Source organism: Babjeviella inositovora (assembly GCF_001661335.1).
Source record: "Babjeviella inositovora NRRL Y-12698 unplaced genomic scaffold BABINscaffold_8, whole genome shotgun sequence".
Lineage (NCBI taxonomy): Eukaryota > Fungi > Ascomycota > Pichiomycetes > Serinales > Babjeviella > Babjeviella inositovora.
The window spans coordinates 401,296-422,465 of record NW_017566845.1 but is presented as its reverse complement, the minus strand read 5'-3'; the positions used below and the strand labels follow the sequence as shown (position 1 = coordinate 422,465).

At 48.3% G+C, this 21,170-nt stretch overlaps 9 protein-coding genes and 1 non-coding gene across 10 annotated transcripts; 4 read left to right on the top strand and 6 right to left on the bottom strand.

Annotated features, from left to right (window-relative positions):
• The first annotated feature begins 3,539 nt into the window (after positions 1-3,539).
• Positions 3,540-3,623, top strand: BABINDRAFT_t249. Its single transcript has one exon. It is a non-coding gene; the product is annotated as a tRNA-Tyr (tRNA).
• Positions 3,624-4,297: 674 nt separating this feature from the next.
• On the bottom strand, positions 4,298-5,386 carry BABINDRAFT_162177 (uncharacterized protein). Its single transcript, XM_019129213.1, has one exon. It carries the CDS (start codon positions 5,361-5,363, stop codon positions 4,386-4,388), a length of 978 nt encoding a protein of 325 aa, XP_018984442.1. The 5' UTR covers positions 5,364-5,386; the 3' UTR covers positions 4,298-4,385.
• Positions 5,387-5,824: 438 nt separating this feature from the next.
• On the bottom strand, positions 5,825-6,244 carry BABINDRAFT_162176 (uncharacterized protein). Its single transcript, XM_019129212.1, has one exon. It carries the CDS (start codon positions 6,039-6,041, stop codon positions 5,865-5,867), a length of 177 nt encoding a protein of 58 aa, XP_018984441.1. The 5' UTR covers positions 6,042-6,244; the 3' UTR covers positions 5,825-5,864.
• Positions 5,854-6,788, bottom strand: BABINDRAFT_183608 (uncharacterized protein; the record flags this gene model as incomplete). Its single annotated transcript, XM_019131189.1, has 3 exons — positions 5,854-6,260; positions 6,293-6,364; positions 6,579-6,788. 3 exons carry the CDS (start codon positions 6,786-6,788, stop codon positions 6,126-6,128), a joined length of 417 nt encoding a protein of 138 aa, XP_018984440.1. The 3' UTR covers positions 5,854-6,125.
• Positions 6,789-8,078: 1,290 nt separating this feature from the next.
• On the bottom strand, positions 8,079-9,290 carry NAP1 (histone chaperone; the record flags this gene model as incomplete). The annotated part of the gene is made up of 1 exon (XM_019130845.1): positions 8,079-9,290. The coding sequence occupies one exon, from the start codon at positions 9,288-9,290 to the stop codon at positions 8,079-8,081; it is 1,212 nt and encodes a 403-aa protein (XP_018984439.1).
• A 773-nt stretch (positions 9,291-10,063) lies between these two features.
• On the bottom strand, positions 10,064-11,493 carry PRS5 (ribose phosphate diphosphokinase subunit; the record flags this gene model as incomplete). The annotated part of the gene is made up of 2 exons (XM_019130844.1): positions 10,064-11,339; positions 11,387-11,493. 2 exons carry the CDS (start codon positions 11,491-11,493, stop codon positions 10,064-10,066), a joined length of 1,383 nt encoding a protein of 460 aa, XP_018984438.1.
• Positions 11,494-11,862: 369 nt separating this feature from the next.
• Positions 11,863-14,653, top strand: BABINDRAFT_162174 (uncharacterized protein). Its single transcript, XM_019129211.1, has one exon. The coding sequence runs from the start codon at positions 11,958-11,960 to the stop codon at positions 14,382-14,384; it is 2,427 nt and encodes an 808-aa protein (XP_018984437.1). The 5' UTR covers positions 11,863-11,957; the 3' UTR covers positions 14,385-14,653.
• Positions 14,654-14,792: 139 nt separating this feature from the next.
• Positions 14,793-15,272, top strand: BABINDRAFT_148084 (uncharacterized protein). Its single transcript, XM_019127202.1, has one exon. The coding sequence runs from the start codon at positions 14,919-14,921 to the stop codon at positions 15,186-15,188; it is 270 nt and encodes an 89-aa protein (XP_018984436.1). The 5' UTR covers positions 14,793-14,918; the 3' UTR covers positions 15,189-15,272.
• Positions 15,273-15,459: 187 nt separating this feature from the next.
• Positions 15,460-17,820, top strand: BABINDRAFT_148069 (uncharacterized protein). The gene is made up of 2 exons (XM_019127201.1): positions 15,460-15,559; positions 15,611-17,820. The coding sequence occupies exon 2, from the start codon at positions 15,616-15,618 to the stop codon at positions 17,554-17,556; it is 1,941 nt and encodes a 646-aa protein (XP_018984435.1). The 5' UTR covers positions 15,460-15,559; positions 15,611-15,615; the 3' UTR covers positions 17,557-17,820.
• Positions 17,821-17,832: 12 nt separating this feature from the next.
• RAP1 (DNA-binding transcription factor) lies at positions 17,833-21,169 on the bottom strand. The gene is made up of 2 exons (XM_019131022.1): positions 21,081-21,169; positions 17,833-20,897 (listed from the first exon to the last, which is right to left on the bottom strand). Exons 1-2 carry the CDS (start codon positions 21,140-21,142, stop codon positions 18,086-18,088), a joined length of 2,874 nt encoding a protein of 957 aa, XP_018984434.1. The 5' UTR covers positions 21,143-21,169; the 3' UTR covers positions 17,833-18,085.
• Position 21,170: the final 1 nt, after the last annotated feature.

Here is a 21,170-nt window from a genome sequence, read left to right as displayed (position 1 = left end):
GCCGACCGGGATCAGAGGGATAGGGAGAAATGGGGTTGAATTTATACCAGCGGCGAGGAAGCATACCTGGAAACTTGAACGATGACCTCGAGCCTTTCTTTCTCCGAGACTTTCCCAGTGCCGGAGGTCGGGGAAGGAAAAAGAAATTCAACCAACGCTGTCTAATGCACGCTAATAGTGTGTTTCGACGCATGGAAGGTATCACTTCAAGATACACTCTGGCGCTGTTTTGTAACGGGGGAGCAGCATTCTCTGTAGAGTTGACTATAAATTAGCATCTAAGGGAATATGAATAATGGATCGATTCAATGCGTGCTATTTTAAAAAATGAGACTGTGAGGGGGTTTAGAATGCGGCTGGTTTGAAACAATAGGATTTTACGTCCGCTTTTAGCGATGGTCGGTGTTCGGCTGAAAGATACTCCCCCCGTCTCAAGGGTTCCACATAGAGAATGCCGCATGTCGGAGTGGTGGGGTAGGACAAGAAATGTTGAGAGGTTTGTAGATGCGGCTTGTAAGTCTTTTCCAGGGTTTAAATTTCTGAAAGGTCTAGTACCCAAGGCATCAATATCTCCACGTAGCAGTTGTCTATACGGCTAGTCCAGATGTTTAAACTGATACTATTGGGTTTGTATCTCATTTCAGTTAGTTATGTTTACTAGTGCATAAATCCGCACAAATTTTACAATTTAGAATTTAACATGCAATACGTATACGCAAACCTAAAATTTAAACTATGATAGCAAGTAGTAATCAGGGAGCATAAAATTTAAATCGCTCACAGTATGCATATAGCTCAGTATATATTAATAATTAGTGTATATACACCATATAGATATCTGTAATTCTTGATTGGTGTTTCAATATGCACTGTCACTTTTTGGCAAGAAAATTATGAATTTTAGTGCCCCAAGCAGACAAAGACATCGATACGCACGTATAGGATCTTGGTGTGCCCTGGTGCAAACAGGTAGTCCTGAGCGAAAACATCCATTATATCAAGAATGGTAAGATAAATTATTGGAAATATTGGATATACATATACCCATTAAAGCTGGTAACGTAACCAAGAGAGAATTAGGGTCTGGATGGGGGGGTGATTTCCCATTAAATTATAGACCAAGCATGTATAGCTTCGTAAGAGGTTTTATCATAGATCCTCCATATTGTCCAAGCAGAAGATACACTAGACATATTAGTACGCCCCTCCATACCGTCTTTATTACGTTTTAGTTTATTCATAACATTCATAATTCCCACTAGACCCGCACTTATCCACGCTTGATAGCGGTCTCTTTGGATACCGCGGAGGTACTTGTGTCGTATGGGAACGACATTTTATCGAACTTGACATCCGTGCAAAGCTTAATTTCGTTCGTCTTGAAGAAATAAATGTAGTACGCATCCTGGCTGTACTCGCTATACCCCACCATGATTCCCAGATAGGCACGGACTACCAAGGGAGAGGACACCGTCCTTGAGCCCGTGACTTCGGTTTCCGAATCCGTGGCAACAGCAGCACAGCCAAAGGTGGCCATCTTCTGGAAATCGAGGAAGCTATTATCCCACCTCTTTTCTGTGTCCTCGGGTAGCTTATTCTGGATGTACGTGTAGCATTGGATGGCTTCTAACATAAACTTCTCGTTCATCTTGGCTTTTAGGAGCATGACATGCGCCTTTTCGTACGCAAGTTGAAACCTCTCACGAGCTACAGACACAATCCCCGCAGAGGGCAGTTCGTGGTGGATCCCCTCGTTATAGAGGAAGGAGTGGAGCTGGTCAGTACACCACAGAGCACCTTCTTCCGTGACAAACTTCCCCACCTTCCGTCTGATCTCAGCCCGCGCCATGTAATTGGAAACCTGTCTTAGCACGTCCTTCTTTTTCACAGGTACAATGTCTGTGTACATGGAGTAGGCATCTACAAACACAAGGAAGTACGTTTCGGCAGGGTACGTCGCGATTCTATAAGGACCGCACAAGCTCGCGTACACGATCTCGAGAGGTTCAGTGGCTTTTGACGGTACGGGGTTGTAGTGGATTGTGGAGCCTCCTCTGACACAGTCAGGGCAAAAGTAGTTGCTCTGAGCGGGAGGGGGTGCCAGAATTGGAGCTGGCTTTGGGCTGGCGGAGAAGTTGAACTCATTCACCAGTGGCGGGGCTGCTTGAGGAGTGAGGTCGTTCTTTAACTTTCTTTCCTTGACCTTCACCGGGATTGTCATTTTGTAGTCAAACATGAATGGTGAGATGGCAATCTGGATTTTACCGGTCGCATCGAGGAGCCCCTCGCCAAAAACCACCCCACTTCTGCCGGTCTTTTCCACGCTGAGTCTATGGATTTTGTCTAATGAAAGGTAGTTCTTGGGGGCCTTGGGGCAGTAATATACATCCTGGAAGTTGAGTTGAATATCGTTGTTTTCAAACACAATCGTGCCTTTACCCTTGATGTCATACACCAGCAGTGGGTTCTGCGTGTTGAGACAGGCCTTTCCCGAAGCGGACGTAATTTCGTCGAAGTGGGCAAAGTTATTGCTCACATGGTCCTCGACATAGTTCTTGAACCAGTACAGCTCCTTATCCATCATTGGCACAGAGCAGTCAGGGACCGTCAAAGAGGACGTCAGGAGGAACGTTTGAAGAGCAGCCTTTTTCTTGCCAGGCCCCGGGCTGGGGTTCGCTGAGGCCAAGCCGCTGCCTTTGGCAACTGGAAGTACCCAGTCTTTGTGGAGGGAGAGAAGCTGGTTCAAGGCACTCACATGCACCTGTTTGCCATCGGCACTTGAGTCTTGGGGCGCGGGAGGTGCATCGTCCGCGGGGGCGGCGTCGATCAAGTCACGCAACTGGTTTTGCACGCTAATATATCCCAAATCAGGTTCATCTCTGTCAAAGATTCGGCTTGTAGCTTCTTCGGAATTGAGGCACACAAGAATCAAGCAGCTGAAGAACTCGTCCGAGAATTTGCTGGCCCATTCGTTGGCGCGGAGGTGCTCGATGACGTGAAGGGTGTCCTTTTTGGACATTCCTTGAAGCGGATTGGACACCACCAACAGCTGGTACATTTCCCAATGGTACGTCATAATCAAGGAGATTGAGCACCAACGGGGGAACAGCGAGCTGTAGATGAAAAGTGTGTGGGTTTTAAAGCCCATCAACGTCTCGAAGTTTTTCAATGTCCGGCACCAGGTTGGGGCAACGAACTGTACAGGAGAGCTCATCAAGGTTCAAATAGCATGTCCTTTGGCTTTGATAATACGAATTGGTGCTATTGTATTAGACGGGAAAGAGCCAAAATATGGTTTGTATAATAGTACCTGTACCAAGGCCAATGCTAAATCCGTTGGATGTGGAGCCGTATTAAGATCCAGATGAGTCCAGAAGCTTTCCTAATCAATTGGAGGAACCCGAGAGTTGTATTATTGAGACTTATAGCGGGTTGACCCTCCTAAAGGCCTTTAATACATATTGATAGCCTGAGAAGCGTGGGAGCAGAGAAGGTGTATAAAAACATTTTTTAAAAGCTGTATATCTTTTCCATTAATACTCGGGGTGGCCAAGTTGGCTAAGGCGCGGGACTGTAATGTTAATGTAATCCTGAGATCGGGTGTTCGAATCACCCTTCCGAGATATTTCTTTTTTATATCCCCATCTAAGCTATATTGCGCTGTCTGGAATCTTTTCTGTAGCTACAATTCATTGCTGTCTATAAATACCGTTGCCTCCTATAAATAGACTGAAGGTGATTTAGCAACCTCCATCACGCACAAAATCGGCTCGAGGTCAGCACATAGGGGCAAGCCATAGAGCAGGGATGCTTATATAACCGTCTGAGTTTATATACACTAATCCAGCTATATGAATGTGCGTACCGAGAATTGATAAAAATGGATCGATGCTCGGGGAAGAAACAAAGACGCCACTTCCGAAGATGGAAGGACGAGCTTTTGAACCGAGGCGGCGGAAAGTTCAGAGGCTGATATTATTTAGGTTTACCAATTCACGATTTGTTAAGAGCAACCAGTCTAAGAGGTGAGGCTTGGTGATAGGATACCAGACCCATTGCCAGGTCCAATGATCGTGCATGTGAATACGAAAGCTAAAACGGAAGCGAGTATTTCAGCCGTCTTATACTGCACCGTAGAACAGCACGAACACAAGGATATTCGCAGCACTAAGAAAGAGCGTCAAGGGCGCATATTTAATATAATACACTCGCTTTACATGTGCCTTCGAGGCAAAAGGCCAGCACGCATCCATTATACAACAAGATCTTATACATCGTACATCAAGCGTTGAGGAATGAGGATATTATATAAGCTATATTAAGGATAGAGTTTGTAAAACCAGTACTAAAGGAAAAAAAAAAGATCACTAAAAGGAGACAACCGCTTAAGCAGCACCAATGGCAACAGGCGAGGAGACGTTGGCATTGTTACCACGATCCACACCACTTCTGACCTGAGACACAATACTGTCGACGTTACTTTTGGTGTTTTCAACAACGTCATTGACCTTGGACTGGGTAGACTTGGCAATGGATTCGACCCTGGTCACCAATGGGTCAAACACTGGACGGATGTGGCTGGAGATTTCGTTAGTCAACTCAATAGAAGTCTTTGCAAAAGCTCTGGAGGTGTTTGGGTCATTCTGCAACTGGTTCTTGTAGATCTTGGAAACATGGGCTTGAACGTTAGCAGGAACGGCCTGTAAGTCCTGAGCAGTCTTGGTAGCAATTGGCACAGCTCTGGTGTACGCAGTAGTGGCCAACTCGGAGAACTTGGCCAACTCGTCCTTACCTTCAGAGGTGCTAGCATCAGTGGCTCCGTCACCTGGCAAGTACTTGTCAAGGTATCCAGAAAGGGTCCTGTTAACAGGAGAGATGATCGGGTCAACCTTAGCAGAAATAGCCTCTCTGTTGTCATTCAACTTGTTAGTGATGGAGCCAGTGTGCTGGGACACAAAGGCGGAGACCTGTAAGTAGACGTAGCTGAAGATAACGGAGGGGTATAAGTCTTTCCAAGTCAAAGAGGTCAAGCCCGGAGCGAACTTGTCTAAGTTGACCAAGAACGTGTCGTTGATGAATCTGTCAGCGCTGAGGAGAATGCTCTTCAAGAACTGGAAGTTTCCCAAAAGAGCAGCAGCGTACACAAGGACGCTCCCTTCAATGAACTTTTGCAATGACTGGACAATGGTGATCCCGGAAACGTAAGAAACTGATTGCGAGATAAGAGGGTATTGTTTGAGGTGGCTCAAAGTAGGGGAGGCATCGGTCAACTTCGTAATGCTGGCGGTGGTGGTGGAGTCGGCACTGGCAGCAACGGCAGCATAGGTAGGGCCATTGGCAGGGGTTTGTGTGGCGGAAGACATTCTTATCAAAGGGTCTGGGTGAGGGGGGGTGAACAGGAAAGGAAGCAGTAGCAAGAAATCCGGGTTAGGATGGAAAAGTCAAACTTGGAAACTTTCTTGACAGTTTAGAATGTTCCGAAAGAGGCAAATATGCGAAACAAAATAAAGCGAACAGCAAATTGAAAAAGAGCAATAAGGGGAGGGGGGTGGCATTTTATAGGCGAATCTGTAATCACGGAATAAAGTTTTCTACTGATAACTGTGTCAAAAGGGCGCATGGTAAAGTCAAATCAGATAGGGAAAAGCTGCAGCGCCTGCAGATGGTACATAACGCAATGCTCTAGCTGCGGCCAAGTTACATAGTGGCGCGGCACATGCAAGCCCAGGTGCACCGTATGCGCGGATATAGGGATTTAAGGTTTGCGTCCAAAAAGTTGATAAATCTGCAATTGCCGATTTCTAGGGGTTTCTACTGGAATCGTGCGCTATTAGGTGGATAGAAACAACCAGCATCCAGAGATGCTAGTAAGCAGATATGCCAGCAAGTAGAGTGAAAGCCAAATCGCATTTTTTTTGGCGGGTGAATTGGATACCAGAACTGGCTGGTGATTCCAAGAAGTAGAATATGTAGGTCTCCGGCCGAGACTTGCTTATGGGTCGTTTGGCTTCCGAGCTTCCTGTTTTGGACTGTCTTGCCATAACGCCCAAAGAGGAGTTGCCTTCACAGTGCCCCGCGCAGGCACATGTTGTGCGAGGGGAATGTCTATATTGACAACCAAAGTTCTACAGTGTTTGGCTGGACTGGAAAGCTTGTCGATTACAGGCTTTCAGGTTAACTTTAGCATGTGGAGCGCGTTCCGAGGTGTTGGTCGATTCAGGGGCCTCCTCATGCAGCAGTTTTCGTTTCGAGCCAGATCTCTGGACTACAAGGTAGATCTTATGAGGCGTACCGAGTAGCTAGGACAAGTAACAATTTCGTCCGCCGTGTATCCGAGGATAGCGTGCGCTGGTAGAGCCTTGCCCTAGGCTCGTGGATAGCTTTGGACTCGGAGTACGGGCTACCGGCGCCGCACTCTCCGATGTATGCGCAGGACATCCATCCGTAATGCTCCTAAATTTGCATGTGATCGTTCTACACGAAGCAGCACCGCCACGGTGCTATATAACACTGTGGCGGAAGTGCGCCTCGTCTCTTGGTTTCAGCCACAATTATGGTGAGGTGGATCCCTTACATACCTGGCAGCTGAAACGCGCAGAGTTTTTCGGTGACGGACTCGGAGTTACAGTTAGAACTGCATCTGATCTGTTAAAACATTGCGAGTTTCGGAGATACACATTGACGTAGCGAGGTGGGCTTTTCATGTACTGTAACATAATAGGTATACTATCGCTGATAATCTCCATGTGATCGTACATGGGATACCGCACACGGAGAATATTGCACATGCTTCCTGTGGGAACTACCACGCGATTACATTAAATGAATCACCTGATACTAAAACTACCTCACTGCGACAGGTTATAGCGCCGTATTCTTGACGCTCATCGTCAGCTGACCACGTTACTTTGCTTTGTGGTATCCATAAGCGAGAATGTCACCTTAAATGTGCATGTGATTGAGTCCGTCGAAGCGAATCCTTCATACACAGGAGAATGTATACAAGCTCATGTGACAAAAACAGAGATCGTGGCAGAGGTGGCGATGGAGAAACAGCACGTTTCGTTTACATGTCTTGGCCTTTGCAGCCTTTCAGAGGGCTCTGGATTTGCGATTTGTAAACTCCCTAATATGCTGGCTGGATGTCATGCTCAAACCTCACGTATACATTCTTGGACCGAGGTCGATAGGCCATTAGAGGAAAATTATTATTTTCTTCGATATAATTAATGTCCAATGCCATTAACTTTTTATAAGCTTTCGGGGTGCACCAGGGTTTTTTGTTGGATAGAAATCCGCCAAAGTGCCGTAATGATATAGCCTAGATATGGATTCGACTCAAATACTGCTAACAGGAAGTGAGTGCAGCCAATCCGTACATCATATACGAGTGAAGAATTCACTTCAGATCCGGATGGGTGCGATTTGGAAGGGGTCCGGAGCTAACGATGCATTTACAAGGCGCGCATATCTTTTAGGGAACCATTGCCATAACCAGGATACCTCCAAGCCCCATGCATATGCACATGTACATCAAGAGTTGGAGGGATCTGAGTGGGCCTGGTATTTAAGTGCCGTGCGTTCTAACCTGGTAATGTTTACAGGGCCTCAAATTGCTCCCAGATACAGTACGTATACACTGAAGGTACAATGTGTGGGTGGTTAAGTAAATTTATGAAACTTCTCGACTAGTGGGTTTATCGATATTTGACGCCACTAATCGCATCTCGTAGATGTTAGAGTTCAACTTGGATATTATTATTTAGATTAGATTCACGGCTAATTTTCCAGCCAGCAGAAAAAAAAAAAGCTGGAACACGTAGAAAAGCACAAAGTTCAAATGGCTTACACCTTATCAAAACACTTTCACCCAATCACATTAAAAAATACCGATAAACCTACATTCCATAAGATTGTGTAATCAGAAAATGCACCCCTGACCCTCTACATGACACGAGAAACTTCTTTTAATGACGCAAACAAAGCTGATAGAAAATAATATTAAAAGGTACAACAAACCCGACGGGACATGTAAAAAAGAAACTAGAACAAAAAGTGTAATGCAATTAAGGGTGATCCTAGGATTGCTTACACTCAGGAGGCTGCTGCTTGGTCTTGCCGGCAGCTTCGCCTTCCTCATCATCACTCTCCTCATCCTCATCGCTGTCGTCATCATCGTCCTGGTCATCGTCGCCGCTGAAGTCTTCTTCGTCGAACTCATCTTCGGACTGGAAGTCGACGGCCTCACCAGTAAACCAGTCGATGGCTCTTGGAATCAATCTGTCCTTGATTTCTTCACCCAACTGGTAGTCCAACTCCAATCTGGCCTCCAAGTCCTCGTCGTCCTCGTCAAAGTCTTCCTCATCGTCACCCTTCTCGGTTGGCGGCTTTGGCGGGTCGAAAAAGTTGAAGAAGGACTCGGTAGGGGTCAACTTCTCGATGGTTCTGGTCTGCTTGGTGTGCTTATTACGCTGCTTTCTTCTCTCGATGATCAAGGTCACATTCTTGTCGGAGGAGGTCCAGTTGATGACGTCACCCTCGGCATGGTCATAGACAAAGTCGCCAGAGTAGCCCAACTCGGCCTGGTAGTAATAGGACTTGGACAAGGTCTTGTTGGTGAAGAATGGGTTCTTTTCGGCGTTAAATTCGAAAATCAACTTGAAGCCCGGGGACTCCAAGTACTCCATTCTGATATCGGTGACAAAGTCCAACACGTCGGAGTCTCTCTCGGTGATGGTTTCCGCAACGGTCTGCAAGTTCAACAAGGCGGTCAACCAGAAGCCTGGGACACCCTTGACCTCCTCTTCCTCCTCCTTAACCTCCTCAATCTTGTCGTCCTCCTCGTCTTCGAGGAGCGCTCTGCCCTCGGCGATCTCCTCGGCAGTAGGCTCGGCGTCTCCGACGACAATTTCCTTTCTGCGGACGTATAATGGCTCGTACTTCTTGAAGTACTTCTTTTCCAACTCCAACAATTCCTTTTGGAATTCAGCCTCCAACTGCATCTGCTGCTGCTGGATGGCCTTCAAGCCCCCGACTCTGTTCTTAACGGCCTTTGGCAACTGCTCCACGTAGCCGGAGTCCTGGCCAACCAACGAGCTCAATTTTCCCTGGATCATCGACATCAACGCCGGGTTGTTCATGAGTGCGGAAACATCGTTGCCGTCCTCCTCGGTGATGGTGGAGACGGTTGGCGGCTGCGAACGCAAGTACGAGTTGGTCACCGACGCTGGGGTGTTCTGGGGGGTTGGAGCGGATGAGATGTCGTTTCTCTTGTTAATTGGTTCAGACATGGTTGGTTAATAGATCCAATACAGACGGTTGACAACGTGGGTTGAAGTATTTGATCTCAAATTTTCCTCAGACGTGGTTCATGCACTGACGTTTGTGTTATAAATTTGTTAGCGTGGCGCGCGTTTCTTTTTTCCGACGGGAAAAGAAATTTTAGGCGTGTATGTTGTGTCCCTGTGCGTAATACCAGGCCCTATCTTTGACAGGCTCTCTTCAAGCGGTTTATTAACCGGTGGAGAGAGCTACGTGTGATAGTCAATGGCTCCCCAGGCCAAAGATTACGAAACCAGGGGGCATTGAGATGGATGGGATAATCGAGAGATTTGATACCCTGAATCTCTTATTTTATTCCTGGTGTAACATTTTAGGTGGACGAGTTCCCCGACCCGGTGTATTTTGTCCTATGTATCAATTAGATACATACAGGATATCACCAATTAGGGAGGGCTAATAAATTTGTTGGGGTGACAAGGGAAAGTTTTAAAAGTCCATCTGACTTAAGGACTACTGGAAGGGTACAATGAGATTGTAATCATGATTAAAATCTCTACTTTTGTGAGAAAGCTACCCATCGGTGCTACTTCCCTGGGCACACGCTCAGACCATTTCCATACTGATGCTTGCAGCTTTGTTGGATCTAGACTCTGAACGGTATGCACTGCTAGCTATGACCATCTGGTATGGAACTGGGTTATTATACCCTCCCCCCATTCGTCTGGTTTAACAGCTGCTTTATAGACACTTATAGGAATAAATATACAGTCTAGATATGCGTCTACCACCCCTGGTCAAACAACATCGAGACGGATTCACCGTTGTGGATTCTTCTGATGGCCTCGCCCAAGACCCTGGACACATCCAAAACCTCCACCTTGCCTCCTAATAACTCAACGTTCTCCTCCTGTGGAGCAGAATTGGTTACGACCAACTTATCGATGCAGCTACTGTTGATTCTGTCGATGGCGTCGCCGGAAAACACACCGTGGGTGACCAACGCGTACACGTATTTGGCACCCTGGTCCTTCAACAATTTGGCGGCTCTGACAATCGTGCTAGAGGTGTCCACTAAATCGTCAATGAGCACACACACCTTGCCCTTGACGTCACCGACCATCATCGTAGTGGCCACCATCGTCTGCTTTGCGGTGAGCACCACGTTGGGGTGCGGAGAGGATACAACGGAGGCATCACTGGATGGACCAGACGTATGGTTAGGGTCCGAGGAGGCGGTCATCTTCTGTCTTCTCTCCTTGTGGATCAAGGCAAAGGAACAGCCCAATTTGTCCGCAACAGTGATCGCACGCTTGGCCCCACCGGCATCTGGCGAGACAACCACCGCATCAAGGTAGTCTGGGATGTACTCCTTAATGTACTGGGCCATCAACGGCCTGGTGTACAAGTTATCCACGGGAATGTCGAAGAAACCCTGGAACTGCGGGTCGTGCAAGTCCATGGTGATAATGTGGTCGGCACCGGCGGTAGTTAATAAGTTCGCGATCAAGGTGCCAGACTGGGCGATCCACTGCTTGTAGCCCTGCTTACCAGCCGCGTTCAAGGGCGTGAAGGAGCCGAGGAGCGAAGACAGGTTGGTGGCAAGGGAGGTTGGCTGGTACATTGGAATTACCGGGATGCGGGTGGACGATCTGGAGCGGGTTGGCGACGGTGGGGCCGAAGGCATGTCTTCCTTTCGTAACTGGCCGATGGCTCTGTGGATCGGGGCGGCAGCATCCGTCTTTGGGTCGGATGGAGGTCTGGACGACTCTCTAGAGGTGGAGCCCGGGGTAGTTGGCGCGGTGTCAAATGAGATCTGGTTAGGACCCATAGATGGAAGGTGTGGTGCGCCAGTCCTGGTGTACGGTATGTCTGGCTGGCGGGAGTATGGGAACAACGGCAAGACTGCGGTGACTCTTCTGGCGGAAGAGGTCTTGCACGCAGAGATCATGATTAAAAGCTCAATGAAGTTATCATTGACGTGGCCGCAGCCGGACTGCACAATAAAGACATCCTTCTCGCGAACCGACTTTTTGATTGTGGCAGAGGTTTCACCGTTGCTAAAGCGTTAGAATGGGGTCATAGAGACGTTGCACACCTCACATACCTGAATTTGGCCAAATCCACTTCGCCCTGTTCGATGGATAAATTTCTACAGATTCTTTCCGTAAGTTTTGGGTGGGAGGATCCCGATAAAACAACCAAGTCTCTCATTGCGCGTGGGGTTGCGTGTTGATGGCGGCTATATTTACCTTGTTAATAAACTTTTATCTAATCGTCAAATTTTTTTGCGGTGCGGCCACTACCGCTGATCTACTGTTCCCTATACCCGAGGGGAGCGGCTCCGCACAGGAAAGGATCAGGAGAGGAGGTTTTAAGTCACGAGGAGAGGTAATGACTCACAGGATCGTGCAGCCCCATAAGCACACTACCATGGTAATACGCATTAGACATGATCCCACAATCGGAGCCTGCATGAGTATGCGTTCAAATGGTACGATTGGGACTCTAAACTACTGAGTTCGTCAAGGAGCCCAAAAGCGGTAACTAGATAACACATTAAGTATATATATATATATATATATATTCTCTCAAAGCCTTTACCACTCTTTACCGGTGCAGTTTACTGTAATCAATCTTCACCAAGATTTTTGCTAGAATATCATCCCTCCTTGCTTATGCCCAGATTCGTTCTCCTGTTGTGGGATGACCTTCCCTCCGAGATTGTCTCCAAAATCGTGGCTTACCTTCCTAAACTCACCCTTGAAGTGCTAATGAGATCAGAGAACGAGCGGATTGCTGTCATGGCTTGCAGATCGTACTACGAGTGCATCGAATTGAGGTTCTGCGAACCAAAAATGCAGGGTATCCAGAAGCCCATCGACCTCTCCGCGATCCAGATTTCGGTTCCCGAGTTTGAAGCTCTCACCAAGAGAAATGATCTCAGCCAGTTACATATCAAGAAGCTCTACGTTTCGGTTCTAAATGGGATCAAGAACTTTAGTTTCCTTCGCGGAGAGACATTTGCCAAAGTGTCAGCCGTGCTCTCGGACGTGATTATTGACTTGCAGTCGTATTCCGAAATGGAGGCGTTTGACTGGAACTGGCTTCCTGCGGATCCTCAGGTGTGGGAGTGTATCCGTGCTATCACCATCTTGGACCACCGTATTAACCCAAACATTCCGCCGTTACCCTCGAAACTTCGTAAGCTCAAAATAACACAACGCGACCATGCCGTTGCCATTAAGACTAATGCGCCAATCTTTGAGCTTCCACCGAGACTTTGCGAATTGCACCTCTGCATTCCCTGGATGCCAATGTCCCTGTACGGAGAAATACCTTCATCGTTGGAAGTATTGACCTTGATCACGGTCAAGGATTTTTCCGTCCAGCGGTTTAACGAGTTAAACTTGGCGAACTTGAAATTTTTGCGCTTGCAAACGATTAAGACTGTGGGGCAGATTGATGAGCTGTTTGAGATGCCGTTGCTGTTGGAGGAGCTTGAGCTCTGTCACTGCAGCATTAACCGCTTCCGGCAGGGAGAAATGCCACCAAACTTGAAGGCCCTATATGTGGTGCAATGCCCGTTGAGGGAATTCCGTGCCGGAACCCTTCCTGACACCCTCACCTCGATTAGGTTTCACAACACAAAGCTTCTGTCGTCCGAAGTTCGAGCGATGAAATTCCCTCCAAAATTGAGGATATTGGAAATTGTGCATTCGCTGCTCACGTCCATTGCTTTTGTGAACGCACTACCATCTTCGTTGACACGTCTTGTTCTTAATCACAATGCCCTTGGTGACCTAAACGAAGCCGATGGCATAGACCCCGTTGGTGCCTATGCGATTGTGTTCCCCGGAGGTCTCGAAACCTTGCAACTTGAGTATAACTGGAAGTTTTTCTCTTCCTACCGCCCTAGCAGCCTCGTGTTCCCTCCCTGCTTGATGGAGTTGGCCCTTACGGGAATGCACATGGGCTCGGTGGAAGGGCTACAGCTTCCCCCTCGTCTCAAGTTTCTCAACCTCTCCTCCAACAAAATTATCTCGATCGAAGCGCTTACCATTCCACCTAGATTGACCCAGTTAATGTTGGCATATAATAGCCTTGAAGAGTTCTCGAAAATCCTTCCCGACTCTATTGAAACACTAAACTTGTTCAACTCTGGGTTGACCAAGTTGGTAAACTTTCACCTTCCCGTTAACTGCTCCAACTTTGAAATTTCACACAACCCGTTGTTAAAGAAACTCGATTTTTCCAACGCTGACGATCCGTGTTTGAAAATTCGCTCCCTCCTTTTGAATCGACTGGACATTAATACCCTTGGAGACATCTCTCCGCTCCCTGAATGTCTTGAGACCCTTGCGATACGTGGTTCGTTGATAAATACCTTATCAGGGTTCCGGTTTCCTCTGAGTTTGAAGGTATTGAAGGCCACCGGAAACCAGATAACGTCGTTGGAAGGCGCCACGTTTCCTCCAAATTTGGAGATTTTACGTCTTTGTAAAAATAAGATTACCAGTGTGGCCAATGTGGAATTCCCCGCCAGCCTACTCAACTTGGAACTCGAAGTGAATAAAATTACATCTATTGATGGAATTAAATTGCCCCCAAGGTTAAAGCGCTTCGACGTGGAGAGCAACGCAATCGCTGCTATCCGTAACTTACAGCTTCCGGACTCTCTCAGGTTGTTCAGCATCCTGGGCCAGGAGTGTGAGACACTGGCGAGGAGCCCTGACGACACTACGAGTCCGCTGAGAATATCCTCACCGAGAATAGGGCCCTTGAAGGGGTTATCGGACATCTCTGGATTGGTAAAACTTCCTTCCAATCTAAAAACTTTGGAGTTATGCGAGAACAGCCTAACCGAAGAGGGTATTAGCAACTTGGAAATACCAGACGGGTTAACCAATTTACACATGCATGGAAACCAGGTGGAGAATTATTCCGCCTGGATTGAAACGATAAAAGCAAAGTACCCAAACTTGGAAATCGACGGGGGTGCAGAGCCAGATTCTGACGGTTCGTTTATGGAATCCGATGACTCAGATTACTTGAGGTCTGGAGACGGGGATACAGAGCCAGATTCCGACGGTTCGTTTATGTAATCTACTGTATATAGGTAGTGCTAGACGTAATATGACTATCAGCGAATTATCCTTACTCCGTTAGACCCCAGGCCTCACCATGCAATACTTCGAACGTAACGGCACCGTTTTACAAACTAATCAAGTCTTCAAGTCTGAGTACTGCTGCAGCACGATCTGTCAGGTGTACATAAGAAACAACTGAGACGCTGCGAAACTTAAGTACCAGATCTGAATGCACATCAACTTAAACCCATAGAGACCTAACTCAGCTTACAAACAGCAAATACCGGAGTGAACTCTAAACCATAGAGGATTTTACTCTGTAAATATCCGTATCCTGCAGCGTTTCCAGCACAATGGCTTTTCATTACCCACGTGGGCTATGGGAGCACATGAAAGTTTATGTGAGTGATTCACCAGTCTGACTGACTTTCCCAGAACGGCGATTCGCCGGACTGGGTTGGGTGCGGTCCAGAAATGTCAATCAATATCCAATAACCGGTCACGTTGTCCACTGAAAGCCCCAAAGTAACGGTAAATCTTCTAGTTAGAATGAAAACAAAAAAAAAACTATACAAAGCAACAAGCCGCTTTACGCAACCCTGCCAAGTAATTTCCTTGATTTCATGCCACTTAGGGTATGTATCCTACACTAGTGAAACAACTATAGCCATTTCGACAACACTTAGTATAAGTATACGACGCACTAGTGAAGCAAGTACATCATTCTCCACACTTTGTGTGAGCATACGCTATAGTGAAAGAAATCATTATAATACTCTCGAACATCAGACACGTGTAGCAACCCGTTTTGTCTCATAAACCGACGATTCAGCACGGGCTTCGTTGTGTATGCATACAATGTCGGCTCCAGTATCGTCGGTGTATGTCTTTAGTGCGTCAAAAACCTTACAGATTCCCCCTAAATAAACCAACTAGCGGATTTAGTGCCCGCATGACAATTTTTATGAGCGGTAAGGCTGGTTAGTCAAAGGGCGTGGACATACCGATATACAGGCGCAATATTGCAAGTAGGCGAAAAACAAACCAGACACGTTCAGGGATGGAATACGCCAGAACAAAAACGAACACACCATCCCTTTTCCCACAATTCCTATTCTTTTTATTCCACGCTCAGTTTTTATCGTTTTTACGGCTAAAACTGCTACACAATAAAACCTGATTTTTTCAAAGTATGTGTATCCAAATAACCCTGTTCTTATCCTCGTATACTAACGCGCCAGTATAAATGCTAAAACCCTCGATACGTAATGTTAATACCCCCCGCACCGCCTTCCTGGGCTCCAATGTGAGCCGTTTATCCGTTCTTGTCTCCACTTTACCCAAGCTCGTGAAGGGGATTCCCGTGGCGTTGGTATCGTCTGTGTACACCCAGCCAGACAGCCAGTACCACCTCCGAGAGGAGTTGTCTGAAAGCCAGTACATTACCAACTTGCTTTTCTCAGCGTTGCTTGTAATTCTCGGCGGAATCTTTGCCGGGTTGACTTTGGGGCTCATGGGCCAGGACGAGGTCTATTTGAAGGTCATGGCCTCTTCTGGCGAAGATTCCGAGCGTAGACACGCCAAACGGGTCTTGGACTTGATTGGCAGGGGCAAGCACTGGGTGCTTGTTACACTTCTATTATCGAATGTCATCACCAACGAGTCGCTTCCAATTGTGTTGGACAGCGTGTTAGGAGGTGGGTGGCCCGCCGTTGTGGCCTCCACCGTGTCCATTGTCATCTTCGGCGAGGTGATTCCGCAGTCGGTGTGTGTCCGCTACGGGCTCCAGGTCGGCTCCATGTGCGCGCCGTTTGTTTTGGGATTGATGTACGTGATGTATCCCGTCGCCTACCCCATTGCCATGTTGTTGGACTATGTTTTGGGCGAAGACCACGGTACCGTGTACAAGAAGTCTGGGTTAAAAACCCTTGTCACGTTGCACCGCACCATGGGTGTCGAGAGATTGAACCTGGACGAGGTTACCATCATCAGCGCCGTGCTTGACTTGAAGGAAAAACCCGTGGGGACCATCATGACCCCCATGGAAAGTGTGTTTACCATGCCTGCAGACACTATTTTGGACACCAAGATCGTCGAGGACATTTTGCACAAGGGGTTCTCGCGTATCCCGATCTATGTCCCGGGCCAGCCAAAGAACTTTATCGGGATGCTTTTAGTGAGAGTATTGATTTCGTATGATCCAGACGATGAGTTGCCAGTCTCCTCTTTCCCCTTGGCCACCTTACCCGAAACCTCTCCCGAGACGTCGTGTTTGAACATCCTCAACTACTTCCAGGAGGGCAAGTCGCACATGATTGTGATTTCCGCCAACCCCGGCGACTCTGAGAGCGCCATGGGGATTTTAACCTTGGAGGATGTGATTGAGGAGTTGATCGGTGAGGAGATTATTGACGAATCAGATGTCTATATAGACATCAACAACGCCATCAAGAGAACCCAGCCGGGTCCCTTGGCCAAGCGCAGCATGACCCATTACCTCCACCACTTATACACCACCTCCAGACGCAGCTCTGTCGAAGGCAACTGTAGTTCAAAGACCCACTCCACCTCCTTACCTAACCACCCGTTGCTTTCTGCCCCCCAGCCAAAGTTCGTTTCTGATGATGGCCATGGTAATTCGTTGCTCAACACCCTGTTCAGGCCGATCAACCCTGCTGCCAATCCGATCGAGAGCTCCAAGAAGGCGTTTGTGCATATCAAAAGTCCATCCCATGCCGATGAAGTATTCCAGGTTCTCCCACCGCCACAGCAGTCTACAGGCGGGGAGGGATATGGCGCGGTTCATGTCACTGAAGACGGCGCTGTGGCCGAACAGTTGGCTCGCAGACACGATGAAGCGCCGGTGAAACAGACATTTTCCACTTCCGAAAACCGGGACTCCACTGATTTGACTGATTTTGACCACAACCAGACCGAGGTGCCGATCGTGAAAGGAGGCTTGGCCATCCCGCAGACTGAATTTCTGACCTCCCACACCTACAAGACCGGTGGGATTATTGAAAGTGTGGTGAATATCAGAGGTGTCCACAAAACCATTATCGAGAATGTGTCTGACGACGAGTACAGCGACGAAAATGGCAGTGCTGCGTTCACCAGTGGGGACGAATCTGAGAGATTTTTTCTCAACGGGTCAGTTCGAAAGGCGTCCCCAAGGTGGGTGAATTAAGCCTATGATCTACTGAAAGGTTTCCGCTAGCTATAATTTTTTTTTGTCTTCCAGTTCTTTGCCCTTCATTCTCATTGCTTAAAGGAGGGTATTTTGTTTGTGTATACTATATGGTATAATTACCTACTTGATTACCTCCGAATTTGACTATCGTAGCACCTCGTCTATTGGTGAAGGTTGGCCGAGATTCCTCCCAGCGTCACTGTATGACAAACGCCGACAATAGTCCTAATCCATTTAATACTTTTTAACGAGAAGCTCATATAACCATTTATCCATGTCTTTGAATTTCTCTACGCAAAACAGCCTTAACATGATCGCAAACCGGAAAGATCTAGCCCTAAGCATGATTACGAGCTGGAAAGATTTAGCCCTAAGCATGATCACAACCTGGAAAGACCTAGTATCAAAATACCATCCTATGCCATAAATAAAAGTCATTGTCAAACGATTCACCTACAAGCAACCCTCTGAACATTCTTTTCCCTCTTCGGAGAGTTATGTAAAATTCACTAGCCCTTCCAATGACTTATTTCCAAAACGCGCCTAACCCTTCAGTACCGGTCTCTCTGTCGTCTGGAAAATTAAGCAAAAACTCGCGCCTTGCAATTACATTCTCCTCGCCATGGAACTCGCATAAGAAGCGGTCAGCCTCTTCATCCTTGGAGCGCAACATCAGGTCGTACTTAGTACACCAGACCCCGGGGATTGTCTGTACTTGAGAGTTTTTTCCATGTGCCATAGCCGCCTCAAAGTACTGCGGAACGAGGAACAAGTCTCCCGTGCAAAAGAAGAGCATGCTACCCACTAATGGATTCACGAGCCCCACGTGGTTTTCAAGGTCCAGCAAGAGAACATCAAAACTGACACCGTGGGGGTAGCGCTTAGCCAACCCTTTTAGACGGCTGAGTGCCTCCTGAATCCCGATAGCGTGGAAGCGCGGGGAAAAAGATGACTCCTTAATACGGGCGAACGCGGACCACTCGAGAAGCTGCTGGAACTCCTTGGTGTAACGTTGAGGAGTCGGTGGAGCTACAGGTGCTTCACGGGTGTTTGACTCAGCCGGTTCCTCCGGGCTTGTGCCTTTACTCACTGGCCCATCATCGCTATCCGCTATAACTGGCTGCTGCTGTTTGGAGTGAACCCGAGTAGGGGTAGCAGATGGAGATTCACTATCAAGGCCGATGGTGTTCTCTTTGCGATCCGAAATACGGAAAATATCATTAGAGTTCAACCCCAACCAACGTTTTCCTGCTTCCAGCATATGTTCCGGCGGCCTCACTTCGGTCGCTGAGTGGGTTGGCTTTCTCTCAGACTGCGGCATTTTTCGGGCCAGAGACACACTCGCGGTCATGTCAGCAACAGGTTTGCCAGGAGCCGACTCGTCGCTTGACTCGTCACTAGAAGCAAAGCGCAACATAGTTTTTAGGGCAACTGGCCGCGGAATGGTTTCTGGGACGTTTGTCCGAACAGGAAAAGAACTAGGGTTTCTGGATGACAACGTATCTATCAGTGGCTGCTGATCCAGGGTAGAGATCGGTGTGGGAACCAACTCAGTCACAACTGATCGTCTTTTATCAACGCGAGGAGTCTGGGTCAGCATTGCAAACTTTTCTGTTTTCACTCGTGGCAGTTTTGAGGCCCTCCCTGCTCTAACGGGGGACGGCGAGACTGCCGGATCTCGGGTCGGTGTGTATTCCCCCAAAAGTTTAGCTAAATCTGGCGAAACGAGTGGCCCTGAAGGAAACACCTTCAGGCGGGAGCCGAGCGGAGTGGTATGGGTCTCCGTCGTGGCTGCCGCGACAGATTCTACGGGAGGGGCACGGCTTTCGTCGTTACCGAGGAACATATGTTTGCAAGTGCGAGTCGGTTTAGCAGGGCTGTTCACCCGAGGGGAAGACTTAACTGAGCCAGGGCTTTTTCTCACTTTCCTGTCGTCAGCCCGTGGATGTTTAGCCTTCTCAGTCTCGCTGTCCCGAATTTTCGGCTTTCCTCGCGCTGCCAACCTCGCAATAACCTCCAGTACACTCGAATCAGCGTATTTTTTTGGTGAACTCTTGGCAGCGGATTTCACTGAACGCATTTGAGGCTGAATGGTCTCAGCCCCTGTCTCATAGATCTCTGCCAGAATGGATGTGTCGGTATGTGCTGCCGAACGCGAGTTATGTACCGCCTGGGAAATTGACTCATCAAACGTTGTTTCTCTCACCTGTACGGTGGTTGTTCCTTCTTCGGGAGTGTTGCAGTAGGCTCCAAGAAGCGCATCGAACTGTGCCACAGATGTTTCAGTTCTGGCTCTTTTCCGTACCAGGTCATCAATACTCGGCGCTCCCGGGTTCTTTCTGCTGGTCATGTTTTTGAGCATCTCCGGAACACGCCCCTGGGCTTTTTCCGTCTCATAGTACTGCTTATACTCGACGACACCGTGTACGGCGAGAAACTTGCGGTACCGGTCGCGCCAGGAGTCAGCAGAGTGGTTGGTGTGTCTCTCTGCAAACATTTTATAGAACCCCCGGGAGGTGGTGGGGCCGGTGGGACTCAGAAGCAACGCCACCGCCAACGCATAGTCGTCATCGGCGGTGTATTTCAACTTCAAAGGGCGCGGAAGCACGTTGGTTGTCTTTAGTGCCCCGTTTTCCACCGTTACCGGCTTGTTCGTCTGTGGATTGATTTTGTAAACGTACTCGAGCTGCGACTGGAGATGGGTGCGGTAGCGATGGCGGATGGAGGGCCCGGAATGCGACGGCATTTTCCGAGAAATAACCTCGAAAAAAGAATGTGTGTTGCGAAGTGATGGATTGCGTCGGACCTCCTCGAGGATTATCTCGTCTTCTTCGGGGGTGAAGAGGTTGGCCTCCGGCCGTCTAGGCACGACGGCTCGCAGCTTGGATAGCTGTGGCATCTGTCGGGGGGTTGACTGGTATACACGGGGTTGTGATGGTTGCGGTCGATTTGGGGCTGTGGCGTCGGGCAGTGGCATGTAATACGCGTGTGTACGCTCCACAGGTGGCTGGGCCCACTCAGGAGCAGCCCCCGAGTGCACCCCCATCGGCTCATCCATAAACTCACGATCGAGATCAGCATCTGTTTCCTGCACAAGCCGGGTGCGGAAGCTGTCAAGCCGGAGCACGACGCCCTGCGCCGCAGAATCGAAGATAAAGTCGGGCAAGTAGCGCGGGCTCCAGGCGTTGTATTCGGCGGAGATGACCATGTCTGCATCTCTGGCAGCAACAGCAATGCCACCGTTGGTTTCAATTACCCTAATAAGCGCTTCCCGCTGCGGCTCATCTTGCGGCACGTGGAAGCCCATTGGCGAGCCATCCTTTCGCACAAAAATCGGTCTAAACGTTAGTATGGGTCCAGGAGGTTAATAAAGGTGACAAGGAAGAACACCAGGGAGGACCACCAAGGAAGATGCTATGGGCAAGAATCAATGTACGCGTCTTGTAAAATCTGGGATTGCGGGTGGATGTATGGCCTGACAACTGGGTTCTTCACTGCTGACAGAGTAAAAGCGTACTCACGTGGCGTTGACAAGACGCATTCTGTCGCCCGAATCGTCTAAGGACGTGGAAAATTCAGACATGCTAGACTTTGTGTCAATGACTTCATAT